The sequence below is a fragment of the Carya illinoinensis genome, chromosome 1, assembly GCF_018687715.1.
Source record: "Carya illinoinensis cultivar Pawnee chromosome 1, C.illinoinensisPawnee_v1, whole genome shotgun sequence".
Lineage (NCBI taxonomy): Eukaryota > Viridiplantae > Streptophyta > Magnoliopsida > Fagales > Juglandaceae > Carya > Carya illinoinensis.
Genome location: NC_056752.1, coordinates 2,290,721 through 2,304,145, shown reverse-complemented (window position 1 = coordinate 2,304,145; position 13,425 = coordinate 2,290,721). Strand labels below are relative to the sequence as shown.

Sequence of the window (13,425 nt, the reverse complement as noted above, 5' to 3'; positions counted from 1 at the left end):
ATAATTTTTTATGAAAGTTAAATAAAATATTATTAGAATATTATTTTTTAATATTATTATTATTTTGATATTTAAAAAAATTAAATTATTTATTATATTTTATTAAAAAATTTAAAAAAAATTATAATAATAAGATGGGATGATATCGTTTTATAATCAAACTAAACCTTAGTTGTTACAATCATTTCAATATTTTGGGCCTGACATAAGTTTGGTAACAGTCATTTCATACATAAAATGCCATTCCGTCCGCAAATAATTTGGTAACAGTCATTTCATCGTATTTTAAAAGAGACAAAAGGATAACAGATTACATCAATGCATCACATAAAAGGAAGTTTCACACCGAGATGTTTTTTCTGAGTCGTCCACCGTGCAGTGAAGATACGAGAAAAGGAAGTGATTTAGGGAGACAAGTGAAAAATAGTGGAATGAAGTAAACGTACACGATAGTGAAAGGTAATAATAAACACAAGAATGTGTTCAAACCGTTAAACCAGCAAGGCCATGTGCTCAAAGGTAGTAATGGTATAGGAGAAATGGCCACCGAAATAGACCAAGAAACTAGCTAGAAAAAAATAAATCTTTCTTATGTATAAAGTAATATGGAATAAGAACATGTTTCTCAGTTTGTATCCATTCCAATGGCAATGGCTGTCGAGATGCAGCCAAATGCACATCTGTCTGTCAGGTTAATAAGGTAAAGAAAAATGTTGGTGGTTTTCATCTTAGATTTTGACATTCATGGTCAAATTTATTGATGTGATCATTTAAGTAATTGACATATGAAGTCACTTAAAATATGTTTGGAAATAAATGATCTGAATATCAAGGTTATAACCAGATAATTTAGCCAAAGAACTATGTTGCAGCATCAAAGGAATAAGTTCAAAACCTGGTTTCATTCCGACATGGATAAGAGACAAGCCAAGAAAGCAGCCTTCACGTGAAAAAGGTTGCCATTTTAAAAGAGTTTCAAAACCTCAGTATGGTCTGGAAGTCATAAATTATACCAAATCACATCTAGCTGGAGGATACTGAAGATGCCATCCAAGGGAAGGAAAGCACTTTTCTGGTTTCAGCTCTAATTGAAATTTTGTAAAGGAGCCCTAAAACTAAGTTCCTCTCTCTCTATCAGTCAGGGCCTTCATTTTGCAAATGGGGCAGCAGTTCTTCTGCACTAGCCACTGTTTTATGCAGGTGAAGTGAAAGTTATGTCCACAATCCAGCTTCCCAAGATCATCTCCATCGATGTATTCCTCCTGCAAATAAGTGTTTCCAGAAATGGATAGATTAGAGACCATTAAAGCAAAGAAACTATAACTGAGATAGAATGAGCAGCTGCATGGAAGAATCTTGGTTGCAGGCTACTGAAATAACATACTAGGAAAACAATGTATTGTTCACAAATGAAATTTCGATACCAACTTCATGGAAGACACTGTATAATAGTATTATATATTATAGCTAAGGTAGGAAGGAAAAAAAAAAAAGAATGGCTCCTACCAGACAAATGCAGCACGATTCATCCTTCACTGGAGATCCGGGCTTATATTTCTGCTGCCTCAGATTTGCCACAATAGCTTCTTCACTCAATCCGATGCACACATCCCCTACGTGCTCTCCCAAAGCCAGTAATTGCTATACCCAAAATTTTTATTTTCAAACAATTTTCATAATGAATGATCAAAAGTAAACAGCAAGCAAAATAGTTTACACTAAGATACTTTCAGGTTACTGATTTTTTAGTTCTGTACTTGTAAGAACATGCAAGAAAATACTAAGCATGCAACATGCTATTTTTATGAAGTGTTTAAGAAAGCACCTCATAAGACATGCTATCTACATCAAAGTACATGTCGTCGGGAACTTCAACTTCATCATCCTCAGATATTTCATATAAAACTGAAGGATCCATAACCAAAACATCCTGGAATACCACATCAGTGAGATAGGATCTTAATGAGAATAAAGCAAAAGGGAGCTTGTTTTGTATAGTTGAACACCATTATTGCAAGAACTCCAAGATAATTATTTTCAGGAAGTGCACAGGTATGACGATTTTCCCATCAAGTTTTTTTTTTTAAACACCAGTAATGATTTCAGTATTCCCAAAGTGGAAGTTAAAGATGTTTAGCTTATAACAGCAGAGATGGAACTCCACAGCAACATGCAAAGATCAAGCTAAAGTGTACCTCAATTTGTAAAGTACCACCCCTACGAACAAGTGCCACAGCGTCTCTGACCTATTATGTAAAAAATAAGGAACTTCAACATCCGATGAAGAGATAGTATACTAATAAAATGTGATTAGGGGAGACGTATATATATTTTCTTTCTTCTGACCAGAAACAAATATTTTTATAGCTTGTAGGTGCAAGCACAAACAAAATTATCAAAACAGCAAGACAAATGCAGATGGGAAGTATAGTATTCGTCAAATGACCCTTCTTTTTTTTTTTATAAAGTATTGAACGTGATAGGACCAGTCCCTGATTTAAAAACCAATTTTCTATCAGAATAAACTGCAAAGCCAGTCTTCCTGCACAAAATATATGTTTACAGTTTATAAGTAGTTTGGAAATAAGTAGGAGAGGCAGCAGATGAACTTTTACCCACTTCTCTCAAAAACCTTCACTCACAGATTCCTACTTTCTTAAATAGCCTATCAACATGGGTGGCATCATGCATCCAGGATTTACAAGGCCCTCTAGAAGGAGGTTGTGGATTCCTCGTCATTGAGGACAAGAAGAAAAAAGTACTCTTAGACGTAACCATTAAATATCTTCTTCCATAAAAACTGAACTGCAAATGTTTGAACAGCTAGAGACACTGTCAACCATTGCTGTTCACTGGTAGACAATCAGAGGTAGCAAGTACCCTAATTCTAAGCAATATCTAAGGAAACAAAGCTCCCACATATAACCACCACATTCTGATGGCAAAGTTTGTGATTCCCCAACACCCATCAAAACAGAGAAACTACAATTGGGTTGGCTTTACCCATTACTACATGCTAATCAATTATTTTCAATGTGATCTTGTCCATATGATCACATTGAAAAAATACTGGATTTTGATCAGATTGCCTTCAATAATAAACTCATGCACAGAAGTGGGTAAACAATTAGAAGTTAGTATTCTATTGAGCAGACCTCAGATATCAGTCTGTTTGTCAACTGAGTTGCAACAATGGACTCCAACGCAAAGGGATTTTCAGGATGACTGCCATCTTGTCTCTCAGGACTTATCATCCATCCCGAAGTCTGATATACCTGAAAGGGTCGTACAATACCACCCCTAACTGAAAGATCCATTTCTCGTGCTGCAGCGGAAGTCCTTGCATGTAGTGGGCAGTAAGTACCCCACCCTCTGCACTCAAAGCGACTAAATGCGGTCATAGAGCGATTGATAAAATCTGAAAATCTCTGTCCATATAGTTCGGTCATGCTGGGTTCGGAAACCCGAGTAGGAGCAGATATGAAATGACCACACGAAAGAGTGCCATCTTGAGAGCTAGAAGAAATGTTTCCAGGAGAGTTTGAATTCCCATTGACAAAGTTAAAGGTTATTGGATACAGTGCCACATTTTCCCTATCAGTTTCGGGAACAAGCAGTGTGTTCCTTGAATTTTGTTCTTGCTGCAAAGTACTGCCACCATTGACAGCATGATCAGGAGTAGAGTCATGAGGAAGAGAAGATCCACCGGCTCTTGGCCATGTCAAATCATACCATGGTGAAGGCTGAAGATTTTGCAAATCATCTCGAACCTGTGAAAAAGCCTGCACTGGAGCAGTTCCATTAACCGGTAATGTTTCTGCTAAGCTTGAATTAGGAAATTGAGCAAATGGAGAGAACATGGTTGTTTGAATGGGTGACTGTAAATAAGAATTCCTTGTGGCCCCACTTGGCAACATACTAAGTTGTATAACATCTTGTGGATTTGCAGCTCTCCTAGGCCGAATATTTCTCTGCGAACATTCAACTTCTCCTGCCCCACTAGAAGTTTGGTGCATTCTAGAAACTGCCCCCATCATGCCAGCGCCAATTCTATCCCCCAACTGATCAGGATGACTTACACTTGGAGGAATACTCAGAGTTGATGTATTCAAGTTGCTTTTGACCTTTTCTTGAGCAAGAACAGCTTGCCATTCAGAATTTGCAGATTCTTGACCAGTACTAGAGCTTTCACCCAGATACAGTAGTCCAGGAGCATCTTCAGGTGGTCTTCTTTTGCAGGATATCCGCCTACCATCAGATGACAGACCCTCTCTGCCGTTATTTTCTTCCAACTCATATCCTGATATTCCAGAAGATATCATGACTGGTATAGAAGAATTGCTGGCAGGTGGATTTTGTTTAGCTTCTAGTCCATCGGAATTAAATAGACGCAAGCTTAAACCTGCCCCCATATCCTGATTGGCATCGCTATTACCGATCTCATGCAAGGCATTGAAGTCTATGTTGTGAACACCAGAACTGGACCCATGCAAGATTGATGTCCCATTTGTGACTTGAACATCAATCGGGATCACATTAGCGTTCTGTTGAAAAGGAGCAATATTTGGCTTGGAATGGCTTACTTCAAACGTTTGACCAGTTCCATCAGGGGCACCAATGGAAGAAAGCCATCCATGTCCACCTAATAACTCCTCAGGATTGACCTGGTTGTGGGGATTCACACAGGAACTAGATTGACCCATCCAGCTTATAACTGTAGGGCCAAAATCAACTGCAGAATTAGTTGGAACTCCATTATTCTGCAAAAACCCAGGATTGTTGACATTGGGCCCATGGTCAACATGAAAGGTCTCAGGAAATGAGTTGGAGCTGCTACCTTGACCGTTCATCTTGGCCAAGATATATTCACTTCAGAGGTTAAAAGATTTGCCAGAGGGAATTCAAACAGAAAAGTTCTCGGCAGACCTGAAATGACATCAGCTTGATATAATAAGATCTGGCATAATTCGATTCAATAATTTCATATCGGGAAAGCTTCCTAAAAATGAATATATCAGCAGCAGAATTTTAATAACAGCATCGCATTCATAAAACTGGAGAGAGAGAGAGAGAGAGAGAGAGAGAGAGAGAGAGAGAGAGAGAGAGAGAGAGAGAGAGAGAGAGAGAGAGAGAGAGAGAGAGAGAGAGAGAGAGAGAGAGAGAGAGAGAGAGAGAGAGAGAGAGAGAGAGAGAGAGAGAGAGAGCAACTCAAGAAACAAACATCTGTCCAGTTTCATCAATGCCTACCATAATATATTCAAGACTTTCTGTATTCACTCATTTTAAACGATATCTTACTATATCTCTACTCATTCATCGAAGTATTCCGCAAATCTAAATCTGAACTAACTTTAGATATGAACATTGTTTATTAGTTTTCTACCATTTTCTACAATTTAAATTCCAATCATAACTGGAGTTGCTAACAATAAATCTATTTTCCTTTCATTTCAGCTATACACAATAGTTAAGTAAACCTTCAAAGTGCACTTCTGCTTCCCCTGGGCCCTACCGATCCCTTTATTTATTTATCTCTACCCAAGGAGGATTGCACCAAGGCACAAGAAAGAGATCTCTCTAAAGTGAAGATCTTCAAGTTACTAGTCTTGTGACCAGCCACCTTATTTCATGTTCCTACTGAAGTAGCACTGTCATCAATCTTTCCTTGTCCAAATTATAGTAGAGGTTTTTGCGTTTGGATCCTGAGGTGATTTCGGATATTCTGTGAATAGTAAGTAAAAAGGAGTGAAAAAGTAATAATAAAAGATTGAATAGTAGTGAATAGTAGTACAAAATAAAAAAAAGTATGTGAAAAGTAATGATAAAACAATGAATAATAGTGGAGCATGCTGAGAATACTCCACCACCCAAACTGGTAGAGATTAACTCAAGTATAGTCTGTCAACTCACCAACAGGGATCTCCCCTTAACTATCCTATAAAATTTGTTTCTGTTCTCAACTCCTTGGTATCCATAAATCTAAATATTAGATGTTTTTAGGTTAATAGGGACCATGTGGAGATCCCTTTCTACACTATATATCAATAATCTAAAGATGTAGTCTCACTTGCAGATGTCTCCTTACAAACCCTTCTATCTTCTTTCCCTAGAATAATTATGTTATCTGGAAAAGTATATGGAGATTCATTCCCCATAACCAGTTCGAATCACCAATTGAACTAACCACTTGGTGACTAGGAGCATCTCCTCTTACAGGGAATGCTTGAAGCTTCCAAGCCTCAGATACAAGCTATTCAACACTAATTTTCTCATTTGTTCCCAAATATAGGTATAATTGACCACTTTTTCCCTTCCAAGCAGGTAGCTCTGTTTTTCTTTTAAAAAAGTTAATAATAAATTTACACAGCTAAACCAATAAATCAGTTTCTTGCAGATATTCACCCAATAAAACTAAAATAGGATCTAGGTTGAAAGTTAATAGTTGTGAAGTAACCTCCCTCCCTTACTAGGGCTCTAGTATCCTCTAAATGTGCCAATTGAAGTCTAGGACCTTAGACTTCAAGCAAAAGTGTAGAAAATGAATGGGACTGAGTTAAAGAAAGATGGCATGCTATATGTTGACCAAGTTACCTCAAACACGTTTTATTCAAGTCCCATATTATCAACAGTAATATGCCATTAAATTCCTCAGACAATTAAAATCACATTAGCTAAAGTGGCTAAAATACCATAACATGAAATTATAATTAACCAATTAATTATATTTTCTAAAAGGATGCGATGAATTAAGGTTACCCTCTATTCCATTCTTGATGTATTTTGATCAACCTTCCATTTATAGGCAACTTTATGTGTTCACACAATAAGTACAGCAAGAAACTACAAGTGGATTGCAATAGCACTCTACATTGTACAATATCTGACAATTAAGAATTGAAGATACACATCTCAAAAGCATAAAGCAACACATGTAATATTTATTATGCCCCCCACCTGCAATTTCTTCCGTACTCCAGCCGCGGTCTCACTCAGTGTGGGGAAAATATATTCAGTTACATAATTGCATGTTATATACAGAACACAAGAAATTAATATCAGAAGACTAAATAAAAGAGCATTAAATTTTCAGAAAGGACGCCCAAATGATTTACAAAGAAAAACTTAGAAGAAGATTATGTAAATTCAAAGCAGAAAAAAGTGTGAGTAATTGATAATAATTAAACCAGGCACACCAGCAATTACAATTGTGTTCAAATGTAATAATAATTTTTCATGCAATATGTCATGCCACTACAAAACCTGCTAATCTGATGCATTCTGTCCAAAACTGCAGTAGCAGTAGTTAGGTCAATTTTACTGTTAGCAATTTTTGTGACCAAAAGTGTGTATTAAAGGAGGACAAAATCAAGTGTATAATCAGGGATATAAGAAATGGAAGATGGTTGAAGAGACTAAAGACTTCCACAAGCAGAAAAAAACAAAAGGATCTGAACCAAATGCAAAAATAATATCTAGATAAAAGGCTTAAAAGCTAAACAAATTTATACTTAGTAGTTGAATAAGTATAAGCTGCTACCCATTCAAAATATTCTGAAAAAAAAAAAAAATGATAACTGGACAAATCAAAAATAAATAATGGTACTTTCAAAGATGAACACTAACTCACTCTTGCCTGTAAAAAAATCTCCAAGGAATTACCAGTCATCACAAAAAAGACTCATGCACTTGCAGGAATATGTAAGTGCACAAATAAATATAATTACTTGTATCACTTTCATAAATAGAGAAAGAGAAACATCCAATTAGACACTAGAATCTAAAATGTCATGCCCATCAGGCTCAAGAAGAGATTGTAAAGTATTTACATCAAATGGAGTGGAAGGGAAAAAAGTATTTTCCCGATGTCAGCCCTAACTAATGAGTAGGAAAGTTTTCTTCAAAAGTTTATGAAAACCAGGGGCAATATCAACTTGGCCACAAAAGCATCAGTCCAAACACGACCAAACCCCTACACTCTTTAAATTATGCAAGCACAAAGGGCGGTTATTGATGTTCATGAAACCATAAATACTTGGAGATTGGGATTATGAAATAAATAAAAATCATGAAATAAAAAAAGAATCACAAACATAAAGCCTTTTGCAGCCATTTAATGTAATACCCCATATGATAAAGATAAGGGTAGGTGGTGTATGAGATCCCACATTGCTTGGGAAGTTCTTGCTCTTTATAATGTTCCAATGGGGCTCCAATTGTATCATTGACTAGTCCTTTTGGAGTATAGGCCACGTGGTTTGAGCCTTCCATTGGGACATTACATTTAACCACATTGAAAATAAATACATTAGACAAATTTTACAATAGAAAATATACCATAAAGGTCAATACAACAGTTTAATGTATGCAACCCTACACAGCAGATGGAATAAAAAACCCGGATAAAAGACATGGCACTGATGCATGTGATAAGCATCACAACGAAACTTATAAATAAACCCATTATGAAATTAGTTAATAGCAACTAATAAGTTTTCAAAGAAAACTCTTCAAATCAAATGAAAAAATCAACCTCCCCGCTATTGGTCTCAATCTAAACAGATGCAACAAGGATACTCGGCAGTTATTCATCAAGGTGACATTCATCAAGGTGACATAAATCATGTAGAATCCTCATCAATCCAAAGATCTAGCCATGAACCACTAAAATATGCAGACAATAATGCATTTTCTTATAATTGCAATAATATGATACTGTTTAAGGAGAAAAGAAAATGCTAGAAAAAGGAGCTGCTTAGAGAGAGAGAGAGAAACGATTGAAGAAGAAGGGAACCTCTCTAACCAAACAACAATTCAAAAAGAATACGTAGTACCAGTGAATAGGCCCCAGGAGAGTTACAAAACAGAAATCCCAAAATTGAGGCTACATTGAGAGAAAGAATTTATACATTTAGTTTTAAAAGATGTAGCTGACAACTATTGATGCATGCATGACAAGAAAGCTATACAAAAGCATGAAACTAGATCCGTTGATGCATGTATAAAGAATTATTTGCAGTATTCAAATTGAAGCAACAGAACTGAAAAATTCATGAAATTGACAAGATATTAGCAAATTTCTTAAAGAGAGAGGACTCCAGTAATCTGTGTAACATATGAACCCAGAGCCCATAGATCACAAAGACACCTAGATGGCTAGATTATAAATAAAATTTCAAAAAAGTTTCAATGCTCTAGCTTTTCCCTATAGTAATTCATGACTTTGAAACAAAAATATGTTAAATTAGTCAAGAAATATTATTTCTTGCATTAGAAGAATCCGCACAGAACCGGTTTTATCCCAAGATCACCAGACATAAACTACTATCCTCAATCCACATACTCAGCCCCATATACATGCGCGCGCACGCACACATATACGTACACATAAATTGTGATTATACACATACCAATTTCCGTTTATGCCAATTGACCTTAAACAGACAGCAAAGGATAATCGGATCAAATTGATTGAACCAAATAAACAGTTCCAAAACATGACATCAAAACCCATAAGTTGAAAATCAAGCAGAGGTTAAAAAAATGCATATGGGCGATACTAGCATCCATATATCTCGCATATATACATTATAAAGGAAAGGGGCTATACCAAAGAGAAATGAGGATTGATGAATCCAAGAATTGAAGCCTATGCTACCTCAAAACAATGTCTTTCCCTCGCGGTTCGGTATGAACAAAATAAGAGAGAGAGGGCAGCTTAATAGAGTGAAATGGGGTGGGGCAATAATGGCAGGATTTGGAGGTATTTAAAGGGATGGTAATCAGGGAGAAACGGAAACTGCAAGGATAGACTGGAATCTTTATTTCGTTCAAGAACAGACAACTCTGATAGTAAGGTGGCATTGTTGGCCGTAAACCAATTGGTTGTAAATTCAATTTCAGACCCTCATTCAGGAAGCCTCGTGTCACTTCGCTCTGCATGACTCTCTCTCTCTCTAAGCGAAATATATGGAAACAACTGAGGCCCCCAGCCAGCCCCGTTATTTTGCTGGTACACCCAGTTGTATCTCTTGCTTGATTTCTTTCTCTCTGCACTCCTTTCTGGGTTTTGTTTCAAACTTCCCTTAGGAAACCTTTCCACACGCTTGTGTATGCTGACACGTGTATCCGATTATTATTAATATTTTTTTTTCCTTCATTCTGTTGTTTTTATTTCCCTTAAAGATTTGAATGGTTTTCTGAGATTGTTGGAAACTAAAGGATTAGGATTCATGAAATAAATTTTATTTATACATAAAACATCGAAAGTGATTTATGCCTGAAAATGGTCGAAGAAAATTCACTTTGAAGACTTTAGGATATAACTTTGGGTTATAAACATTACTAACTAAGTGCCAAAAATATTATTCATAGTCTATTTCAATAAGTTGGAATTTAATATTTTATCGTATCGTTTCAAATTAAGTGTCCTAATTATTAGACGGTTATGATACGATATTCTAGTTGACGGTTAAATTATTATTTAGACATAATCGTTATTTGTTGACCGGTATCTAATCACTCGAAGATAACAGCTATTCAACTCGATGACAAAATGGATGTTCTTATGTTGTTCTAGTTTAAATTTAAGGTTGTGCCTGTATTTTAGTCTAATTAGAGTTGTTATTAAATAATATAAGTACGATATTTTCTGTTATAAGTGAAGATTTATTAATAAAATTATGAGTATTATCGAATCGTTATTCAACGAATTCGATTGGTTTAAAATTTCAACTTTATGCTAAATCTATTGGATCTTATTCCTTAAGGTGGTTATATGTTGTTTAGAATGTGTGTCTTCTATGTCAATTTATAAAAACCACTAAATTTCCATACCATCATCAAGTCCATAAAAATCATTCACATCACTAATTCCCTATGATTACATTCCACTAATTTATTGAAGTACTTATGTAGCCAATATTTAAAGACCTATTTTAGAATATTTAAATGATAATTATTCATAATTAGTTTAAAAACTCAAAGTTCAATTTAAAGACGTTAAAAAAGATGACTAAGAAGCTCTTAACACCAATTTAATAAATTCAGAAAAATAAATAATCAATTAAAACTCTGTCTAAACTCAAGTAATTAAAGCTAGCATTAATGACGAATGTCACCCCTTCTTGTCAAAATGTATTTTAAATCGAATGTATTTATATAAAAATAATGTTATTTTTATAATTTTTTTTAAAATAATTATTATTTAAAATATAGTCACGTAAAAGATTGTAAACTTTTTTTAAAAAAAAATTTCCAATTAAAATGGGTTAAAATAATTTCTTATTAAAAAAAACTAAATGTAATTAAGAAATACTTACAAAAAAAAAATTACTTCTTCACGTATTAGTAATTCATATGCTGAAAATCAAGAAATTAGAAATTAAAATTTTGAATTTTAAAATAAAACTAAAAAAATAAATTTTATTTATAAAGTATAAATAAAATTATAAGTGCATATATCACTACTGTTTTCTATTACTTACTTGGCTCTCGTAACGCATAATCCATCCTTAGGTGTGAATAGATTCTGTTTGGCTGCTTAGGCAGTTTTCTCGAGAAAAGAGAGGAGGGTTACAAGTGTGAGGTGTCAGTTCTAAGATGAATACGTTACAAGGAACGTGGCGACAACATCCAAACTCAAGTTACTTACTTCCTGAAGTTGAGTCCAGAAAGCATCAATATTAGCTCCGTCAAGTTAGCCCGTTACAGTTGTAAGGTCAAGTTAGACGGTTACAGTTGTAAAGACAAGTATCCCAAATTAACTTTTCTACCGTAGTAACTACGTATACTTATAATCTTATTTACATTTTTATGTATAAAACTTATTTTTATCAGTCTTTTTTTAGTTCAAATTTTAAATCTTAAATTTCATAATATTCACCATATTAATAACTAACATGCCAGCATGTATTACATAAAAATAATCTTATAAATTGATGTGTCTTCATATGATTTATCAGATTATAAAATTATTTTTATTGTAAAATAAATACAACAAATTATATAAAATTATGCATGTCAGTTTGTGAGATTGTTTTTTTAATCTCTTTATAACTATAATAGATCTATTTTTTATATGCTTACGTGTTTTGGTGTAGGGTCCATTGAAGACGTACGTGAATCCTATGGGCATGTGAGGAGTTTATTCATAATGATGATTTTTGTGGAATATGAAGTTGTACAACTTAAAAAACAAATTTGAGTCAACTTTCCATTATAACAGAGATTGTCATTATTTAAGTCATAATTCGAAGTTATGATTGTTTTACTTTAAAGATGCCTATTGCACGCCCCATATATACAGCTTGGATGCCAAATTATTAAACACTTCAAAACTAGGCACTTGGCCTTCGCATCCATCAATTGCATTCGGAAGGCAAATAAGAGAGATTGTTAGGAGACAACCCAATTATAATGCAATATCACTCTGCGGAAGAATTAGTTTAGCCCAATAATAATTTAAAAGTTAGTCTCCTCTTTGGTTTGGTTTCCCTGACTTTAACAGAGGTGGTGTGTAGGGAGGTTCCTGTGGGTGCCTTCTCTTTGAGCCTCATCTTGGCGGGGAAATAGGGGAATGATAGAAGGCCTTGAGGATCTCTCGAGTCAACTTTGGTTGACTGAAGAGGAAGAAGTGATTATTAACATTCTAGTAGGGAATGCCTAGGAGATTCAGCGGAAAGGAGAAAGGAGTCTCGTTGGTAAGGTTTGTTCGAATCAATTAGTTGGAAAGGAAGTAATATCTAGCACAATGGTGAATATTTGGAGGGTTAGTAAGGGGGCAATTTTTCAGGAAATGAGTCAATTTTTCAATAAATGCAGATAAGCAACGAATTCTTGAAGGCAATCCATGACTGTTTGACAATAGCTAGTTTATCAAATTCTTTTTTTTTTTTTTTGTTTTTTTGTTTTCTAATGATGGAGCCCTCCAGCCTGAGAAGATTAAGTTTGAGTATGAAGTCTTTTGGATTCAAGTTCATAATTTTCCATTTGATTACATGAATAGAGAGTGTTGAATGCAAATTGGAGGTTCAGTGGGTAGAGTTCTTGAGGTAGATGTGGCGGATGATGGAATTGGATGGGGGAAGTCTCTAAGAGTGAAAGTAGAAGTTCCTTTATAGAAAGCTATCGATAGAGGAAGATTCCTTAATGTGAAGGGCAATAAGTTATGGGTGCACTTCAAATACAAAAAACTTCCAAAAATTTGTTTCAAATGTGGTGGGTTGTGGTTGCGTGCTGAAGTCAGTTATAGATGGAGATCCAATATTTCCCTTCCAGAATAGGAGAAAGGCAGTAAGGAAGAGTTTCAAAATTATGAAGGAAGTGATAAATGAGGTGAGGAGGAAAGGTCAGTGAGTAGCACCGATCAAGGGTGGCCATTGAAGAACATGGATGAGGGTTCAGAAAAAGGCAAGAGCAGAAAGTAAG

At 35.0% G+C, this 13,425-nt stretch overlaps 1 protein-coding gene across 8 annotated transcripts; it reads right to left on the bottom strand.

Annotated features, from left to right (window-relative positions):
* Positions 1–883: 883 nt before the first annotated feature.
* LOC122305405 (E3 ubiquitin-protein ligase MBR2-like) lies at positions 884–10,050 on the bottom strand. Of its 8 annotated transcripts, none has more exons than XM_043117992.1 (7): positions 9,608–10,050; positions 6,955–6,988; positions 3,156–4,926; positions 2,196–2,246; positions 1,826–1,930; positions 1,507–1,641; positions 884–1,262 (listed from the first exon to the last, which is right to left on the bottom strand). In XM_043117992.1, exons 3-7 carry the CDS (start codon positions 4,848–4,850, stop codon positions 1,116–1,118), a joined length of 2,133 nt encoding a protein of 710 aa, XP_042973926.1. In that variant the 5' UTR covers positions 4,851–4,926; positions 6,955–6,988; positions 9,608–10,050; the 3' UTR covers positions 884–1,115. The 8 variants fall into 8 exon arrangements, with proteins under 8 accessions (XP_042973926.1, XP_042973918.1, XP_042973894.1 ...); XM_043117984.1 differs by having other exon boundaries at positions 6,955–6,984; XM_043117960.1 differs by lacking the exon at positions 6,955–6,988 and adding an exon at positions 5,478–5,722.
* Positions 10,051–13,425: the final 3,375 nt, after the last annotated feature.